The sequence below is a fragment of the Cetorhinus maximus genome, chromosome 26 (assembly GCF_964194155.1).
Source record: "Cetorhinus maximus chromosome 26, sCetMax3.hap1.1, whole genome shotgun sequence".
Lineage (NCBI taxonomy): Eukaryota > Metazoa > Chordata > Chondrichthyes > Lamniformes > Cetorhinidae > Cetorhinus > Cetorhinus maximus.
Genome location: NC_135904.1, coordinates 12704415 through 12725032, shown reverse-complemented (window position 1 = coordinate 12725032; position 20618 = coordinate 12704415). Strand labels below are relative to the sequence as shown.

At 40.9% G+C, this 20618-nt stretch overlaps 2 protein-coding genes across 5 annotated transcripts in view; both read left to right on the top strand.

Annotated features, from left to right (window-relative positions):
- Positions 1-17491, top strand: part of ctsh (cathepsin H) — a 32963-nt gene extending 15472 nt beyond the window's left edge. The window contains exons 5-12 of the mRNA XM_078530136.1: positions 6454-6558; positions 9272-9358; positions 9454-9509; positions 9817-9898; positions 11874-11942; positions 12236-12342; positions 15602-15727; positions 16783-17491. Coding sequence (XP_078386262.1) covers positions 6454-6558; positions 9272-9358; positions 9454-9509; positions 9817-9898; positions 11874-11942; positions 12236-12342; positions 15602-15727; positions 16783-16858 — 708 coding nt within the window. The 3' untranslated portion in view covers positions 16859-17491. The remainder of the gene's footprint in view (positions 1-6453; positions 6559-9271; positions 9359-9453; positions 9510-9816; positions 9899-11873; positions 11943-12235; positions 12343-15601; positions 15728-16782) is intronic.
- Positions 17492-20274: 2783 nt separating this feature from the next.
- blm (BLM RecQ like helicase) overlaps positions 20275-20618 on the top strand; it is a 53171-nt gene continuing 52827 nt past the window's right edge. For all 4 annotated transcript variants that reach the window (XM_078530124.1, XM_078530128.1, XM_078530126.1 and 1 more), the window contains exon 1: positions 20275-20343. The gene's annotated coding sequence lies outside the window, so the exon portion shown is untranslated. The remainder of the gene's footprint in view (positions 20344-20618) is intronic.

The following is a 20618-nucleotide window of genomic DNA, read 5'->3' as shown; positions in this document are numbered from 1 at the left end:
CTGTCAAAGTACTTTTAAAGAATATTTACATGACACATCCTCTGCTTCTTTCTTCTATCTGTGGTATTTATTAAATAATTTACTTCACTCAATTTCTTTTCAATCCTGTAAGGCCCAATAATTCTTGCATTTAATGAATTAGCTAGTACTGGTAACAAAACTAGTACTTAATCTCCAGAAACAAAACTGCGAGTTTTAGTTTTCTTATCTGCCTTCACTTTCATCACTTGCTATGATATCTTTAAATGTTCCCTAGCCAACTCACACGCTCTGTTCAATCTTTCCCTGAAATTTGATATGTAATCCAGGAGAATAGTTTCTGAATTTTGACCCACCAATTTCAGTAGTCCCCTTACCTCATGACCATAAACTAGTTCAAAAGGGCTAAAACCAGTTGATGCATTAGGAGCATCTCTAATAGCAAATAACAATAATGGAATTCCTGTATCCCAATCCTGTGCATAATCCTGACAGTATGCTCTCAGCATAGTTTTTAAAGTTTGATGCCATCTTGCCGAAGCTCCTTGTGACTCCAGGTGATAAGCTGTTGACTTAAACTGTTTTATCCCAAACTGTTCATTACTTCCTTAAACAGCTGTGGCATGAAATTTGACCCCTGATCTGATTGTATTTCCTAAGGTAAACCATATCTTGTAAAAAAACGTTTAATTAACTCCTCCACAGTTTTCTTAGCTGTAATATTTCTTAAAGGTATCGCTTCAGGAAACCTGGTAGACATATCCATTATTGTCAGTAAATACTGATTTCCACTTTTAATCTTAGGGAAGGGTCCTGCACAATCAATCATGTAAAGGTAAAAGGTTCTTCAAATGCTGATATTGGGATTAAAGGCGCCAGCTTAATCACTACTTGTGATTTTCCTGTTATTTGACATGTATAACAGGAAAAATTAGAGTATGAGAAAAAGCTAGCCACAAATATAAAAACAGAAAGTGGCGGAAGAAATGAACAAATATTTTGCTTCTGTATTCACCATAGAGGATACAAAAAACATTCCAGTCATAGCTACAAATCAGGAGGTGAATGGGAGAAAAGAATTTGGTGAAATTGAAATCACTAGGGAAATGGTACTGAGCAAATTGATGGAGCTGCAGGTTGGCAAGTCTCCGGGTCCCGATGGACTACATCCTAGGGTCTTAAAAGAGGTAGTCGATGTGCTGTTGTTAATTTTCTAAAATTCGCTAGATTCTGGAAAGGTTCCATCAGATTGGAAAGTAACAAATATAACCTATATTCAAGAAGGGTGGGAAGCAGGAAACAGGAAACTATAGGCCAGTTAGCTTGACATCTGTCGTGGGGAAGTTATTGGAATCGATGATTAAGGAGGTTATAGCTGGGCACTTAGTAGAGCTCAAGGCAATTGGGAAGAGTCAGCATGGTTTTGTGAAAGGAAAATCATGTTTAACCAATTTATTGGAGTCCTTTTAAGGAGTAACATGCGCAGTTGATAAAGAGGAGCCTGTAAACGTACTGTACTTGGATTTCCAGAAGGTATTTGATAGGATGCCACATCAAAGATTATTATGGAAAATAAAAGCACATGGTGTTGGGAGTAACATATTAGCATGGATAGAAGATTAGCTGGCTGGCAGAAACAGAAGGTATGCATAAATGGGTCTTTTTCTGACTGGCAGGATGTGGTGAGTGGCATCCCACAGGGGTCTGTACTCAGGGCTCAACTTTTTACAATTTACATCAATGACTTAGATGAGGGGAGTGAAGACATGGTAGCTAAATTTGAAGATGATACAAAGATAGGTAGGAAAGTATGTTGTGAAGAGGACATGAGGATGTTGCAGATGGATACAGATAGGTTGACTGAATGGGCAAAGATCTGGCAAATAGAGTTTAATGTGGGAAAATGTGAAGTTGTTCACTTTGACAAGAAGAACAAAAAAGCAGAGTATTAGTTAAATGGAGAACAGCTGCATAATTCTGAGATGCAGAGGGATTTAGGTGTTCTAGTACATGGGTCACGAAAAGTTAGTATGCAGGTACGGCAAGTAATTAAGAAGGCTAATGTTATGCTCTCCTTTATTACGAGAGGGATCGAACATAAAAGTACGGATAAACTCAGCAGGTCTGCCAGCATCTGCGGAGAGGAACACAGTTAACGTTTCGAGTCCGTATGACGTTCTGTTGAAGAGTCATACGGACTCGAAACGTTAACTGTGTTCCTCTCCGCAGATGCTGCCAGACCTGCTGAGTTTTTCCAGGTATTTTTATTTTTATTTTTGTTTTGGATTTCCAGCATCCGCAGTTTTTGCTTTTATAAAAGTACGGATGTTATGCTTCAGTTATACAGGGCATTGGTGAGTCCGCACCTTGAATACTGTGTACAGTTTTGGTCTCCTTATTTAAGGAAGGATGTAAATGCATTGGAGGCAGTTCAAAGGAGGTTTATTAGATTGATACCTGGAATGAGTGGGTTGGCTTATGAGGGAAGGCTGGACAGACTGGGCTTATTTCCACTGGAGTTTAGAAGAGTGAAGGGTGATTTGATTGAAGTACACAAGATCCCGAATGGCCTTGACAAGGTGGAAGTCAAAAGGATCTTTCCTCTTGTGGGTGAGTCGAGAACTAGGGGGTGTTTTAAAATTAGGGGTTGCCCTTTTAGGACAGAGATGAGGAGAATTTTTTTCTCTCAGAGGGTTGTGCGACTTTGGAATTCTCTGCCTCAGAAGGTGGTGGAGGCAGGGTCATTGAATATTTTTTAAGGCAGAGGTAGAGTCATTAGGGGAGGGAATCAAAGGTTATCAGGGTTAGGTGGGAACATGGAAATCGAAACACAAGAAGATCAGCCGTTATCTTATTGAATGGTGGAGTAGACTTGAGGGGCAGAATGGTCTACTCCTATTACTATTTCCTATGTTCTTTTAAATGAGTTGTGGGTTTCTGCCTCCACCACCAAACTAGGTAGTGAATTCCAGACACCCACCACCCTCTGGGTGAAGAAGTTTTTCCTCATGTCCCCTCTAATTCTTTTACCAATCACCCTAATTCTGTGCCCCCTGGTAATTGACCTCTCTGCTAAAGGAAACAGGACATCTCTGTCTACTCTATCTAGGCCTCTCATAATCTTGTAGACCTCAATTAGGTCACCCTCAGTTCCAAGGAAAACAACCCCAGCCTATCCAATCTTTTCTCATAGGCTGCAATTTTCAAGACCTGGCAACATTCTTGTAAATTTCCTCTGTACTCTCTCTAGAGCAATTATGTGCTTCCTGTAATGAGGCAACCAGAACTGTACACAGAATTGCAGCTGTAGCCTAACCAGCATTTTATACAGTTCCATCATTACATCTCTGCTTTTGTATTCAATACCTCATCCAATAAAGGAACGCATTCTATATGCTTTCTTTACCACCTTATCCACCTGTCCTGCCACCTTCATGAACCTGTGGACATGTACTCCATGGTGTCTCACTTCCTCTACCCCACCCAATATCTTCCCATTTATTGTGTATTCCCCAGCGTTGTTTGTCCTCCCCAAATGCATTACCTCACACTTCTCTGGATTGAATTCCGTCTGCCACTTTTCCACCTACTCAACCAAACCATTGATATCATTCTGGAGACAACAGCTATCCTTTTCACTATCAACTACGCAGCCAATTTTTGTCATCTGCAAATTTCCCAATCATGCCACCCACTTTTAAGTCCAAATCATTAATTTATTCAACAAACAGTAAGGGACCCAACACTGAGCCCTGTGGAACGCCACTGAAAGCCATCTTCCATCTGCAAAAATATCCATCAATCATTACCCCTTGTTTCCTTTCGCTGAGTCAATTTTGGAACCAACTCTCCACATTCCCCTGTATCCCGAGGGCTTTTACTTTTCTGACCAGTCTGCCATGTGGGACTTTAAAATGCCTTACTAAAATCTGTCAACAACATCCACTGCACTACCCTCACCAATCCTCCTTTATTACTTCCTCAAAAAATTTGATTAAATTAGTAAGATGCAACCTTCCCCTAACAAAACCATGCTGACTATTCCTGATTAATCCACCAGTTTCTAAGTGACAGTTTATCCTGCCTCTCAGAATTGATTCTAATAATCTGCCCACCACTGAAATCAGACTGACAGGCCTATAATTATTTGGCCTGTCCCTCGCACCGTTTTTAAATAGCGGTACAGTATTCAGCAGACCTCCTGATTGGAAAATGATCCTCAGAGCATCCACTATTTCTTCCCTGGCTTCCTTTAACAGCCTGGGATACAATCCATCTGGCCCTGGTAATTTATCCACCTTCAAGATGTCAGTCCCTCCAGTACATCCTCTCTCACTATGCTCATTGTATCTAATATTTTGCACTCCTCTTTAACTAGAAAACTGTATCATCCCTCTCTTTAGTGAAGATAGAGACAAAGTACTCGTTGAGAACCCCACCCACATCTTCAGCATCAGCGCACAAGTTACCGTGTACATCTTTGATAAGCCCTGCCTTTTCCTTACTTATTCTCTTGCTCTTAATGTATTAGTAAAACAACATTGGGTTTTCTTTGATTTTACTGTATCATTTCCTAGTTGATATTAGGGTAGTTGAAGTCCCTAACTATTATTGCCCTATTGTTTTTGCACTCAGAAATTTGCCTACATATTTGCTCTTCTATCTCCCGCTCACTATTTGGGGGTCTATAGTACACTCCTAGAAGTGTGGCTGCCCCTTTTTATTTCTGAGCTCAACTCATATAACCTTATTTGGTGATTCATTTAGTATATCATCCCTCCCCTCACAGCTGTAATTGATTCTTTAATCAATAATGCTACACCCCCAACTTTTTTAGCCCCCTCTCCATCCTGCCTGGAAAGCTTATATTCAGGGATGTTAAGCTGCCATTTTTGCCCTTCTTTAAGCCAAGTTTCTGTTATAGCAATGATGCCATGCTGTCCTATGTCAATCTGTGCCCTCAGTTCATTGGTTTTGTTTGCGATACTCCTTGCATTAACTGAATACCTTTTAACGTTGCCAAATTCCTGTACTGTAAACCTTTTAACCTTTGCTTTTTCTGTCTTTCAGAGTCACTTGCTAATTTTCTGTCTCCCATTCCCTGCTCTGAATTTGTCCTATCTGAGTTTGCTGTCAGTTTCCCACCCTCTGCCAATCTAGTTTAAACCCTCCCCAACAACACCAACAAATCTCCCTGCAAGGACATTTGTCCTGGTCCTAATCAGATGTAGACCATCCAGCTTGTACAGTTCCAACCTTTCCCAGAACCAGTCCCGATGCTGCAGAAATCTGAAGCCCTCCCTCCTGCACCATCTCTCCAGCCGCGCATTCATCTGATGTATTCTCCTATTTATGTACTCACAAACACATGGCCTTGGAAGTAATCTGGAGATTCCTGCCTTTTGAGGACCTGCTTTCTAATTTTTTTCCAAACTCCCTGTACTCAGCCTGCAGAACTTCATCATTTTTTCTACCTATATCATTGGTACCAATGTGAACCACGACATCGGGCTGTGCACCCCCACCCTCCAGAATGCTCTGGAGCCACTTGGTGATATCCATGACCCTTACACCAAGCAATATACCATCCTGGAATCATGTTTGTGACCACAGAAGCACTTGTCTGTTCTCCTAACTATAGAGTCTCCTACCTATAGAGTCCCCTATCACTATTGCTCTTCTCTCTTTTCCCCTCCCTCCCTGCACAGCTGAATCACCATAGTGCTCTGGTCATGAATCTTGCTGCTCTTTCAGGAGGAACCCTGTCCCCCACTGGTACTCAGAACTGAGTACCAGTTAGAAAGTGGGATGTCCTCAGAGGTCTGCTGCACTACCTGCCTTGTCTCTCTGATGGCCACAGTCCGCCTCTGCCTGTTCTTTCTTAAGCTGCGGGGTGACCAACTTCTGAAACGTGCTATCCACATAGCTCTCATCCTCGCGAATGCTCCTCAGTGACACCAGCTGCTCCTCAAGTTCCAAGAAACGGCGCTCAAGTTTTTCCATTTGGTGGCACTTTCTGCACATGTAGTTGTACAGGACATGGGTAGCATCCTGGCGTTCCCACATGGTACAGGATGTGCACTGCACAGGTATGAACGGCCCTGCTGTGCCTCAAATTATTTATTTACTGCACCAAAATTGGAACTTAAGTAAACACAATAAAACGTTAAGTAACTCTCAGTCTGTCCTCGCGCTGGTTATATTTTTTAAATCCCCCGAGTCTCGCTGGAACTCTCGCTCTATCCTTGTGCCGGTTTTTTTAAAGCCCCAATTCTCACTGGAACTCTCGCTCTGTCCTTGCGCCGGTTTTTTTTTCAAATCTTCAACAGCAAATTCTATTTCCAATTGTCTGGCAACCTTAAGCAGAGCTAGACAATTTACAGCTAGGTCCCAGTCTGAGGGAGAATACCAGGATCTAAACCACAGTAGTTCTGGGTTTAAACATTTTTTTATTCCTCTACCCTTCCCCAACAGAACTGCTCAGCTACACGAGGGAAACATCACAACAACATGAAGCTGCTCCCTGAGTTTGTAGACTGGAGAAAAAGAGGAAATTACATCACCCCCGTGAAGAATCAGGTAAAGCTGGTCCACAATAAAAACAGAAAAACGCTGGAAAATACTCAGCAGGTCAGTCAGCATCTGTGAAGAGAGAAATAAGTTATTGGGCCTGATTTTAACTCACTCAAAACCTATTCCCTTACACAGATAAAATTGGGCTCAATGTTAGAGATTTAATAGTTTTTAAACAAGTGCAGAGGCAAAGAAAAGTACAACACCCACTGCATCAGCCAATGAGTTAGAGGGGGTTGGGACGTATGGCAAAACTCGCAGCAAACAGTCCCATTTGAAACAAGTCTATTTACTCAGAAAACAGTTTGTTTAAACAGCACAGTGAAGGAACGGCGATATATTTCCAAGTCAGGATGGTGAGTGACTTGGAGGGGAACTTTCAGGTGGTGGTGTTCCCATCTATCTGCTGCGCTTGTCTTTCTAGATGGTAATGGTCGTGGGTTTGGAAGGTGCCGTCGAAGGAGCCTTGGTGAATTCCTGCAGTGCATCTTGTAGATGGTACACACTGCTGCTACAGGGCATCAGTGGTGGAGAGAGTGAATGTTTGTTGATGTGGTGCCAGTCAAGTGGACTGCTTTGTCCTCGAAGGTGTGAAGCTTCTTGATTGTTGTGGGAGCCGCACTCATCCAGGCAATTGGGGAGTATTTCATCACACTCCTGACTTGTGCCTTGTAGATGGTGGACAGGCTTTGGGGAGTCAGGAGGTGAGTTACTCAACGCAGGATTCCTAGCCTCTGACCTGCTCTTGCAGCCACAGTATTTATATGGCTGGTCCAGTTCAGTTTCTGGTTGATGGTAACTCCCAGAATGTTGATAGCGGGGGATTCAGTGATAGTAATACCATTGAGCATCAAGGGGCGATGATTAGATTCTCTCTAGTTGAAGATGGTCATTGCGTGGCACATTGCGTGGGCCAGCAATAAATGCTGGCCCAGTCAGCAAAGCCCATATCCCATGAATGAATAAAAATGAACACAACCATCTTCCTTGGTGCTAGGTCTGATTCCAACCAGCGGAGAGTTTTCCGCCTGATTCCCATTGACTCCAGTTTTGCTCGGGCTCCTTGATGCCACACTCGGTCAAATGCTGCCTTGATGTCAAGGGCAGTCACTCTCACCTCACCTCGGCAGTTCAACTCTTTTGTCCGTGCCTGAACCAAGGCTGTAATGAGGTCAGGAGCTGAGTGGCCCTGGCAGAACCCAAACTGGGTGTCAGTGAACAGGTTATTGCTAAGCAAGTGCCACTTGATAGCACTGTAGATGACCCCTTCCATTACAAATTCCTCTCGTATATTTGTTTCTGCATCTGAACAGTGCACCCCATACACAGGCTGTAGTTATTTTGTCCCCACCTGACTGACCTGGTCCATTGACAGAATGCCATATGCTTCGTATAGCCTGGTATTGGTGGTTGGAAATGCATTGACCCAAATCCACGAGATACACATTAATTAGTACACTGATACCTGTGAATGTGGGCCTATTGTCTGAGGTTGCAAAAATATGAGGGGGCCATTCAGCTCCTCCAGACTGTTGTACCAATTCATGGCTGGCCAAAAACTATGGGGTAGCCCTTGGCCTGCGTTTTCTCATTCTGCGAGCGGAAATGAACATTCAGGAGTTGAATTTCAGTCAGTTTTTACCCAGACATACAGTTATCTGAGCAAAATCTTCCCCACATTCATGCTGGCCAGAATATTATAACTAAACACTTCCTCCCTCCCACAGCCACGTAATCTCCCAGGGGATGCAAAAACCCAGGGCCAATGAGGAAAAAAATCCTCTGGTGAATTCCTCTTTGACCTCTTCAAGAGATCAAAATCCAGGAGATCACATGGACTAAATGTTACTTATAAAGACACTGACCTATGTGATGTGATCTCTGCCCCAATAAGGAATCGGTCCAGCGCCGTGTGGAACCAACTGGCAACATATTCCAGAGACTCGCTACTCTCTGGGAAAAGAAGAGCCGCCCAATATCCTATTCCTACCCTTCCATAGTTTAAACCCATGTCTCTGATCCTTCCCATTCTGTTAAGCTGTAATTATCTAGCAATAGGGACGCTATTCAACCCTTTAATTATTTGATAGAGCTGTCGCAGGCAACATTCCATCCAATTTTGTTTTTTGGAGTGGGTAATTTATTTAAGTGTTTGTCCCCTTTAATTTTTTTTTTTGCACAGCTGCTCACATGCAGTAAATTAAAGGGACTGACTTGTGTGCAGCCTGCATGGCAACTTTCGAATTGCTGTGTAGCTACAAGGCTTACAGCGAACATTGGCAGCAGTTCATTGCTAAGTCTACACTGCTCTAACAACAGCATTAATATGTTGTCTTTAACATAGTAAAATGTCACAAGGTGCATTACAGGATTGTGATCAGATAAAAATGACATTGAATCACAGAAGGAAATATTGTCAGTTGGTCAAAATCTTGGTCAAAGAAGTAAGTTTTAAGAAGTGTCATAAAGATGGAAAGAAAGTTAGAGAAGCAAAGGGGTTTAAGGAGGGAATTCTGGAACTTAGGGCCCAAGCAGCTAAAGGCATGTCCACCAGTGGTGGAGTAAAGGGAATCGGGAATCAGGAAGGCCAAAGTAAATAGACACAGCTCCAGAAGCCTATCTGAGTAACTAATGTTCTTTAAGCTTGGATTCACACACAATTGCCCACTTTGCTCCTGTTTCTGGTCTCTGAGTTATTTCTGGATTGTATTCTACACAGGGTGCGTGTGGAAGCTGCTGGACCTTTTCTACCACTGGATGCTTGGAATCTGTGATTGCAATAAAGTCAGGAAAACTTGTTTCACTGGTGAGTTTTGGTCAAAACTTTGGTAACCTTTAGAATCATATTACGCATCTGTCCTAATACTGGAGTACATTTTGATATTTTAAATCTTTCCATAGGCGGAACAACAACTTGTAGACTGTGCTCAAAACTTTAAAAACCATGGATGCGCAGGGTGAGTGAGCCAGTGGCACACTGAGTTTCCAATTATATCTTTTTTGAACATGGGAGATACAGGTGACCATTAGGGAGTCATTTCTTCAAAATGAATGCTCAGTTCTCCTTACCTTAACCTCTCATCACAAAACTTCCCAGTGGTGAAAATTTTCCAATGAGGAGTTCACCTCCACACCATCCATTTTAATGTAATACACTCTGCCTTAAATAAACCATGTTCTTAACCTTATAAAATAGTAACTCGCTCTGTGTAACAGTCCTCTATTTATTCCCTGTTTTACATTATTGTTTTTAACATTTTTCAGAGGACTGCCAAGTCAAGCTTTTGAATATATTAAATACAACCATGGGCTGGAAAGGGAACAGGATTATCCTTATGAAGGAAAGGTCTGACTTTACATTTTTAACTGTCTGATAATAATAGAGCATGACTCACTTAATGGTACAGTGTTTTTATCACAAGTCTATCTGCAAATGAACCGATAACAAATACATTTCAAAATGGCAGACTGATGGAGGACACAGTGAACTGGTCTCTGCCATATTGGGAGCAATTTCTACTTGTATCTAAATTAGTGAGAGGATGGGGAATATGCAAATAAAACGCAACATTGAAAAATGTGTGTACATAAGCAGTTTAGGAAAATAAGTGTTTTGAGGTTGACTCTGGTCCAGAGGGTAAATGCACTTCTGCGATATCAGCACACAAGTTCACCATGTAACAAAATTGCCATTACTTTTTTTCCCAGTAAACCCAGCTAAATGTATCAGCTGTAATGACAACATGAACAGAAAGTACAAACTAGTATGAGGAAGTTCAATAGGGGAAAGACAGGAGGATTGTGGCAGATATTTGAAGAACTGGGCTATAATTCCCAAGACACTGTTTATTTTTGCTCTAACACTAGGGAGACCGCTTCCTGCACATGCTTGGCTGCCATCTCAGTACCAGTGCGCCAACTGGCAGCATTAAAACAAACAAGTTGGCTTGACACAGACTAATGTTCAAGTTACCTATTTTTTGGTCTGTTCAGTCCATAAGCAACTGTAAGAGAGATAAAAGAGATCAGGGGAAAAGTTTTTTAAAATTATTTAAGTTTTAAATTTTAAAAAAATACCCAACAATAATTAAAATTCAAATGAATGAGACACCACATGCTTAAAAGTTAAATTTCAGAGCCAGAAAGGTTGTTTGGCAATAATTAAGATTTATCATGCCACTAAAATTTAACTAGACTTGAATGAATAACCCTTAACTTTTTCTGGCATATTTAGTGGGTATCTATTGGGTAAGTACACCAACTTCATGCAATTCATGTGTTTGAGTGTCTCTCGGCAAGGTACCAGTGTGACGAAGCTTGTGGAGAAGCAGGGTAACACGGACAGCAACTTCCTGATTTTCACGTTTAACTGAGCATGTGCAGACATCAGAAGATGCTTTCTGATTTATTCTTTAATAATGGTGAGTGCTGATCACCTCCATGCCATGCTGGTAGTGTTTATGGAACTATGTGCCAATATCAATGAAGTCAATGGAGCATAAAATGAGACATTATGTGAAACAGTCATTGAACCCAAACCTACTCTGTTCCCATTGGGTGGTTTGTATTAACATCAGGGATCAAGTGTGAGAGTCCCAAGGGAAATTTGACCGTATTAACCCAGTTTCCATTGGACATCAGTCCTCAATACAGGACAATATATGATTCTGGCACTAATTTGGTTTTATAAATTGAAGACAATGAGGGAGACTGGTGCTGAAAATGAGAAATGTCACACTTGTGTGAATGGGGGGGGTGGCGCAATACTGGCAGTGTCTCATCTCAAGATAATCATGGATAAGGAATGCTATTTGAACTTCTGGGAAGTTGTGGGTACAATGTAACAATTGCACGATTATGTAACATGGTGATAGTGAGTTGCCAGCAATGAACCCTAAATTGTTTCCACTGTGCGTTGCTTTTAATGCATAGTACGTTTAATTTTTTTTGCATGGCCACACATACATAGTACCTTAAAGAGGACAATTTGTGAGTGGCCTTCTGGTACCTTTTAGATTGGTGTGCAACTTCACGCATGCAGCTTACAGAGAACATTGGTCACCATTCTGTTTTACATCCCATCCCATTAACCTTCAATCCTCTATGATTCATTTTACACAATCACACAAATCCTACTCCCATAATTTAATTTAATGTTCCAGATTTCCCTTCACAATCTTGAGACTGAGAATTAGTCCCAAAATCTTTTAGAAAATCAACACCACTTCAGCAGTAACCTCTTAATGAGCAGAGAATCTGTCAAATCAGCATGATACTGAAGCAAATGGTCCTGTTGTGATTTTCCTTTGTGTTTCTCTCAGGATGGACCTTGTCGGTTCCAGTCCAGCAAAGCTGCTGCATTTGTCAAGAGTGTAGTCAACATCACTGAGGTAGGTTGCAGGTCTTCCAATAACCATGTTATGACACTTGCATAATAGTGCTCGCTCAATAATCCCAGCCATTTCAATTACTTTTCTCAGATAAATCCAGAAACCAGTTTTTTTTAAAAATCCTCAGCTGAATCTAAATTGGATCAAAGCTCCTGATTTTATTTGAAATTAATTAGAACTGATTGAATTGCAATTCTGAGTTTAGAGTACATTATTATAGCGCACTTAGAATGCTGCATTTACTTCTCACCCCTGAGGAAGTACATTGATCTAACACCCTGTTTGTTTTATAGTACGATGAAGATGGAATGGTGGATGCTGTGGCAAGACTGAACCCGGTCAGTTTTGCTTTTGAAGTGACTGATGACTTTCTGCGTTACGAGAAAGGTGTTTATTTCAAGTAAGTCCTTGACTTTCAAGAAGATGGCTCAACACCACCTTCTCAAGGGCAAGTAGTAGTGGACAAATAAAAGCTGGCCTTACCTGTAACATCAACATCCCATGAATAAATTTTTAAAAAACTTTAAATATAGGATTTGGTTTCAAAAAAGGGCCTGTGCGGCATAGCAATGCAACTGTGCTTGTCTGAACTTCTCCATGTTGGAGAGAAGGAGGGAGAAAGAGAGAACACACAAGCTTTACAGCCAATTATATATTTTTGAGATGTAGTCCCTGTAGCTCCCACAAACAATAATTTTTAATGATATTAGTTAAGGAACAAATATTGGCCCAGGACATTGGAAAGTTTCCAATACTCTTCTTCAGAACACTAGCCTTGGGATTTATGCCCACCTTAAGAGGACAGACAAGGCTTTGATTTAACATCTCATCTGAAAGGTATCCTCAATGAACCACTTCTATACCTAATGGCCCATTTCTTCCACTGATTTACAGCAAGCAGATTGTCCTCCGAATTATTTCCATAACACTGTCCCATTTTATGAGGACATTGCCTGACTCAGAACTTCTTTACAGGATATCAAGCTCGATGCGATGGAGTGGTTACCATTTCATTCATATTGGGCATTTTTTACCCCTGTGGACACCAACCCAGTATTCAGGCATCAGAACTCTTGCCTCCACTCATTATGGATGGGGCTTGTACCTCATGACCTTACAATTCAGAGATGGGAGACTAACACTGAGCTACAGTTCAACCCACTAATGGACCACAACCAGAACTAAATAGAAGCTTTGTTATAATGAGAGTTTGTACTAATGAACCGTCCTGAAAACAATTAGGAAGATAAAAGTTGTAGGACCAAAAGTCCAGGGGCATAAGTGCGGTGGAATGGGACTTATGGCTGCCCTAAAGTGAAGGCTGATGATCCCAACCCAAGTGCAAATAACAGGGTCATTAGCACAATATTGTCTGGTGCATTTACGATGCTCACCCTGACTGAGGCTTGGAATGTCAAAGAGCCTTATCGTGTTGGCCATCATTCATTGGATAACTCTCTTGATTCTGAGTCAGAAGGTTGTGGGTTCAAGCCCTACTTCAGAGACTTGAGCACATAATTTAGACTGACACCCCCAGTGCAGTACTGAGGGAATGCTGGAGGTGCCGTTTCAGATGAAATATTAAACTGAGGACCTATCTTTCCTCTCAGGTGGACATAAAAGGTCTTGGGGCACTATTTGAAAACAAAGCAGGGGAAATTGCCCTGGCCAATATTTATCACTTTATCGCTAAAACAGGTTGCCTGGGCATTATCACACTGTTGTTTGTGAAAGCTTGCTGTGGGCATACTGGCAGCTATGTATCCTCTAATACAACAGTGACCACACTTCAAAAGTACTTCATTGGTTGTAAAGTGTTTTGGGACATCCAGAGGTTGTGAAAAGTGCTATATCAATGTAAGTTTTTTTTTCTCTCATTTTGCTCCAACATAGCAGATGTAATTCAAGAAGAGCCTCACAGACACAAAGCGGCTGGAAACTCAGCAGTGCCCAGCGCATATCCTTTACCATTACTGATCTCCTCCAAGGTCGATGACCTGGTTTGGTCATTGATCTGGGGCCTTTGCTGAGCCTGTAGCAAAATCTGTGCCTGTTCTCAGTTTATGCTGAGAGCTATCAGGAAACCTACTGCATGGGATTTCCTGGGAAATCCCAGGAACCCCTCCGCCACCCAAGCTCCTTCACTATGGGAGATGCAGGTGGGGTATCCGCCCATTGCTCATCCCATTAGAACTTAGGAACAGAGGAATAGGAGTAGGATGTTTAGTGCCTCGAGCCTGTTCTAACATTCAGTGGCTGATCTGTGACCTAAATTCATATACCCACCTCTACCCTCTTAATTACTTTGGTTAACAAAAATCAATCAGTTTTAAATTTAACAATTGATCCAGCATTGATTGCCATTTGCGGAAGAGAGTTCCAAACTTCAACCACCCTTTGACTGTAGAAGTGTTTCCTAGTTTCGCTCTTGAAAGGTCTGGCTCTAATTTTACATTATGTCCCTTAGTCCTAGACTCCTCAACCAGCAGAAAAAGTTTCTCTCTCTCTACCCTATCTATTCCCCTTAATATCTTGAAAATCTCAATCTAATTACCCCTTAACCTTCTAAATTACAGGGACTAGGACCCTAGTTTATGTAATCTTTCCTAAATTAACCTTTGGAGTTCAATAATCATTCTAGTAAATCAACGCTGCACTTCCTCCAAAGCCAGTATATCCTTTCGAAGGTGTGGTACCCAGAACAGCTCACAGTACTCCAGGTGTGGTTTAACTAGGGCTTTGTATAACTGAAGCTTGACTTCTACCCCCTTCTCATCCTCTAGTTGTAAAGGCCAGCATTCCATTAGCCTTTTTGATTATTTTCTGTACCTGTTCATGACAATTTAAAGATCTGTGTACCTTGACCCCCAAATCTCTGTGTACCTCCACTGTCTCTAGCTTTTCACTATTTAGAAAGTACATTGTTTTATCCTTTTTAGGTCCAAATTGGATGACCCCACATTTCTCTACATTGAAATCCATTAATGTTTCTACTCTGTCCCTTTTAAACTCTTGTCTCTCCTCAAAATGATCCAGTTCTCCTTGTGGACCCATTTACACCATCCAATTCAATCATCTTCCCCCAATATTTCATTCCATAGCTCTACTACTCACTGAATAAAATGATTCTACCTCACGACCATATAACACTGTGTTCTAAATCTTAACCTGTGATTTCTGAATTTTTGAATCCTTGAAAATGTTTGAGACAATTCTGGAAGATCTGCTTTTCCCCAGAGTTTCTAGTTGGAAATTGGAGTTGATTTCTCAATGATGTTGCACACCAGGAGTCAAGATCAAATTTTCAGGTGAAGTGGGGCTAGAGACCAGTGAATGATTGGACCAGGTCAGAGAATTGTAATTCAGTCCCCATTTCAAAGTAATGTATTCAGTCCTCATTTTTATATGCCCGTTACAAATTCCAGTGGCTGCATTTATGACAATTGCCTGTGTAAACCTGTCACAGTGCAATTACAGCCTTGTGTCACTGGTGGTGATGTAATTACAACGTGACAAGTTTACATTGGGCGTTCTCATTATAAATGTTTACACAGGAATTTATAATGGGAAAAGTTGAATGGAATTGCAAATAAATATAAGAATTTTGATGTATTGAATAGAAATTGTAACACAATTTTTAAAACTTAAATCTTCAACAGCGACAATTGCCATTCAACCCCGGATAAAGTGAATCATGCTGTGCTGGCTGTGGGTTACGGAGTGTCCAATGGTACCAAGTATTGGATTGTGAAGAATTCTTGGGGCACTTCCTGGGGAATTGATGGGTCTGTACATTTTCTTGAAAATAAAATTAGATTTCTTTTTTCAACAGCAAGTACATGAATCGTGGAGAGTACCTTTTAGTGGGTAACATAATGAGCTGTCCCAGCAGCTCAGCTGGTTAATATATTTTATGAGCTCAGCTGTGAAGACAGGAAGGTCCCAGGCTCAATATTTGGTGTGTGTCGAGGTACCCTTTCACTCCCCACCCCTATGTGCTGATCGCTAAGTAAACACATAGACCACATTACACTGATTTAAGTGTAAATTTTCATGGTTTATTTAATCAACAATGTAAGAACATAAGGAAAGAGGAGCAGTGGGTCATATGGCCCCTTAAGTCAGCTCCGTTATTCAGTAAGATCATAGCTGATCTTTCACCTCAACTCCATTCTCGCTCTATTCCCGTATTCCATGATTCCCTTAGTGTCCAAAAATCTATTGATCTCGTAATATTTGTGGAACCAGGTGTGGAAGAGCAGCCCATTCAAATAGTGGAAAAGGGGTTGCAATCTCTCACACTTGGTGTTCACACAGAACACGGCCATATCCAGGCTGCAAAAGTTACAGGCAGCCTAGGAGTGCGTGAAGGTGACTTAAAAAGTTATTTGTCAGTACTGCTCCATGTAACACTCGAGAAATCAGTGTGCGACCAGTTTTGAGTGGGCCTATTTTGTTTGGTATACCTGACATTTAAAGTGCGTAGGAGCTGAGCTACCTTTGGTTGAGTGGATTGTAAGGACACAAAGTGGTGATACAAGTGTTGGCCATCCTGAAACAAGAGCCACTTGATAAGGCCTTATAGTAACAAAGCTACTCAGCCTCCAGAAATAGTCTCGTCACTGTAACATTAACCTTGAATTACACTTACTCAAAACTTTTCATGACTGATGTCTCTCCATCCTGCTGTTTGTTGGAGCTTGCTATGTGTAAAATAGGCTGCTGAATTTCCTGCATTACAGCAGTGACTACACTTCAAAAGTATTTCATTGACTGTAAAGTGTTTTAGGACTTCTTGTGCTTATAAAAGGTGCTATAGAAGTTCTTTCTTTTTTTAAAGATATTTCTACATTGAACGAGGGAAGAACATGTGTGGCTTGGCTGCGTGTGCTTCCTACCCCGTCCCCCTGCTCTGAGATGATGAGGCTGCTCAGGTACAACGGAATCCCAGGCCAAATCCAAGAATCGCAAGGCTGATGTGACACAACAGAAAACTTTACAACGCCGATTACTGCTTAAAAGAGTACTAATTAACAATCTGTTTTCCATTCTGCTTCTTAATGTAAATTGCACTGAGTTCGAATCATGTACTGATTGTATGTACCATTTCTGATTTCTCGGAGCATAAAATGATCTCTGATGATCAGTTTTAAATGCTTACTACCACTAAATCCAGTCAAGTGTCAAATTTCAACTAGAGGCAAATGTTCATTTTATAAAAAGAATCTCTTTTGTGACAAATGATTGTGTTTTTTTAATCGAAGTGCTGATTGTAGTCATGAACAAATGATAAAAAAGCTGCTGAAATGAAATACAAATTGATCAATTTTATCTAGAGCTCGAGACCCAAACAAAATATTTCTGTCAATGAGCTTCACACACTTATCAGAATTCAGTGGCAAAACTTTAATGAATAAAACCTTAGCTATAATTTAAAAAAAATTAAATGCTGCAAATTGAAACAAAAACAAAATATGTTTGAAATACAAAGAAATCTCATCAACATCTGAGTAGACCAAAGGCAGTTTAATGTCTCAGATTCAGACCTGTCATCATGCCTGGTGAAAAAATGCAGGACATCGCCTTTATGAGAGTAACTAACATTAAGAGTAGGCAGGAACTGACAGGTATAGGAGTCAAGTACAGGCTTGCAAACTGCTAAAGACAAAGAGGCAGCAATTTCAAGTATTAACCTCTATTTTTCCAGTTGCCTTCCCTACAATAAAGTGACACTGTCTCATCAACAAAAAAACAAAGCTGCCCTACAACTGATAAAGAACTGAATCATAAAAATAAAGGAAATTTTACAAATATAAATAATATTTTTTGCCAGTGTTGATTAGACACTCCAAGCCCCCTAGTCCTCACCAGTTGCAAAGAACCTCAAGAATGCTGGAGGATATTGCACACTCCCTTTCTAGAGCTACCAGGGCACAGACAATGCCAAGAAAGAGAGGCAAGCAGTCAGAGTGACCACCAGCCTCCATGGGCCTCATCCAACCTGGACCTGTGTTGATGAGTGCCTTGGCCAGTCTTGGGAACAGGCCTTTTATCAAGTGTTGATTAACCTGCTTGGATTTCCTGTAGCTGCTACTTTTACCTTAAATATAAAGCTTGAAACAGACTTATATTGTTAATCACTTTGAGAAGGCTCCTGCTGTGTGTTGCAATGTGAGTGAGGCTGATAGGCTTACATCTGCTGTAATTTGGTACTTAAATAAGTACATTCTTTGGTTTCAATTTCAACCTCTATCAATCAGGCAGGATGCCTTTATGTCTGGTAGATCTTACTTATGTTAGTAACATTAGTTGAGTAATTACAGCTAGAAATTTAAATCAGTGGTGCTTTCACATAAATACCTAGGATCACAGAAACGAGGAGGCCATTCAGCCCCTCAAGCCTGTTCTGCCATTCAGTTAGATCATGGCTAATCCACATTTTAACTCCATCTACCTGCCTAGGTTCTGTAACCTAACAAAAATCCATCAATCTCAGTTTTTAAATTTTCAGTTGATCCCCAACCTCAACAGCTATTTGGGGGAGAGAACTCCAGATTTCTGCACCCGCTTAATGTGCTCAAACTTCTCTCGGTGCTATCTTCACACAAGCTGACTTTGAAATAATTAAAACTGTGTTAAGAATTTGCACAAAAATAGTGTGGATTGTAATTTCTATACCTTGCATTTCATTTTTGTTTTGTTTTCTGTTAAGCTTTTTACAACAGCAATAACATTTTTATTCTTTTGCAATCAAGTGTTTAGTTTTGTCTTTCATGCACAAGATGCATATTGACATTTTAATATGTTAAACTCTCAGCACCACCAGCACGTGGTTATTTTCACATTTTTATGTTTTTGTATTGTCAATGTCAGGAAATGGGAACATTTTCCCACCTCTCTACAACAATGGGTTGCATGTAGAGTATAGCTCCCTCCACTCCGTCCAAACAATTTACCTTAATTCCAATCTCCGAAGATGGGCATTCCCTATTGTAACTGTGACCTTCCCATTTCCCGGACATTCACTCTTGTATTCTCTCTGAGTATGTTGTTGATTTTGTGATGAACTGAAAAAGGCGACATAAAAAAGATCTTATTTATACAGAAGAAATCCTGATATCCATCCAAGGATTCTTTTAACCTACAATCAAAGCAGCACAGAAAAAAATACATACATCAATCTTGTCAGTAATCAATCTAGTTCATAGAAACGTAGAAAACTTACGGCACAGAAGGAAGCTATTTGGCCCACTCGGTCTGTGCCAGTCAAAAAAGTGCTATCCAACCTAATGCCACTTTCCAGCTCTTTATCTTTAGCCATTTAGGTTATGTCATTTCAAGTACATATCCAAGTGTTTTATTTAATGTGATGAGGGTTTCTTCCTCTACCATCCTTTCAGGTAGTGAGTTCTAGATCTCCGCCACCCTCTGGGTGAAAACAATACTCCTCAACTTTAATTTTTCTATCAATTATTTTAAATTTGTTATTGACCTCTCTACTGAGGGAAATAGGTCCTTCCCTATCCATTCTATCTAGATCTTCAAAGGCTCAGTAGTCACAGTTTGATTCAAGAGGGTCTTGGGTTCAAGTCCCACTTTAGTAACATTGAGAACACAATCTAGACAACAGTCTAGAGTTACCCTTCAGTGAATTGCAGGAGTGGTGCATTGCTGGGATTGTGAAAATTTGGAAGAGATTTTAAATTGAGCCTCATTATATTTAAGTGGGTATAAAAGATTATATGGTACTATTGAAGAATAGCAGGGTAATTTTCCTGCCCTGATCAACATCTATCCTTCAACCAACACTATCACAATAAATTAAATGGCCATTGACCTGATTGTTGTTTGCAAACCTGCAAATTGCTGTTGTATTTGACTACAAAATACCAGTGACTACATTTCAAAAAATAATTAATTCATAGTGAAGCACTTTGTAACATCCTCAGGAATGCAATTTTTTACTTTCAATAACTTTTCTTCCATTTCTAAGTTCCCCCACTCACATTTTTCTGTCGAATCTCAAGGGATTTTCTTGCTACAACTTAAACATTACAACTACATCCAGCAATTTTTCAAGTTAGTTCCTATTTTTGCATAAGGAAGCTTGGATGTGGGAAGGGTGACACATAAAACTGTCTTCTGAGGAAAGGTGACGACATCACTAAAAAAAAATGCGGTAATATTTGTTGTTTTTGCGCGAATCTTTCCCAAATCTTCCATTGTAGGGCAAGGGTGTAACTGGCACAGTATTTTTAAGCTTTTCTCACGAGGAAGAGCTTCAGGCTGTTGGCATAGAAACCGCCGGCGGAAGTGAATCCTTGACCTCTGAAGCACTTCCTGGAGACGGCGGTGGCGGTTTAGCCACGGAATTTACGCGGCAACTCCAACCCGGGAGCGGGTAAGTGGGGCGGCCCGGGGACCAGCGTTACAGACCCTTTAAACCGGCCGGGTTGGGCCGGTTACGATGGTTACAGTCCCCTTGATGGGGATATAGGACCGGTTTGCAATGGTTACAACCTTCTTAAAGTGACCACGTCTGGTTTGCAATGGTCACTGTCCCCTGAATCGGGCCTGGACAGGTTTGCAACGATTACAGTCCCCTTAAAAGGATAAAAACAAAAAGCTACTGCGGATGCTGGAAATCCAAAACAAAAACAGAATTACCTGGAAAAA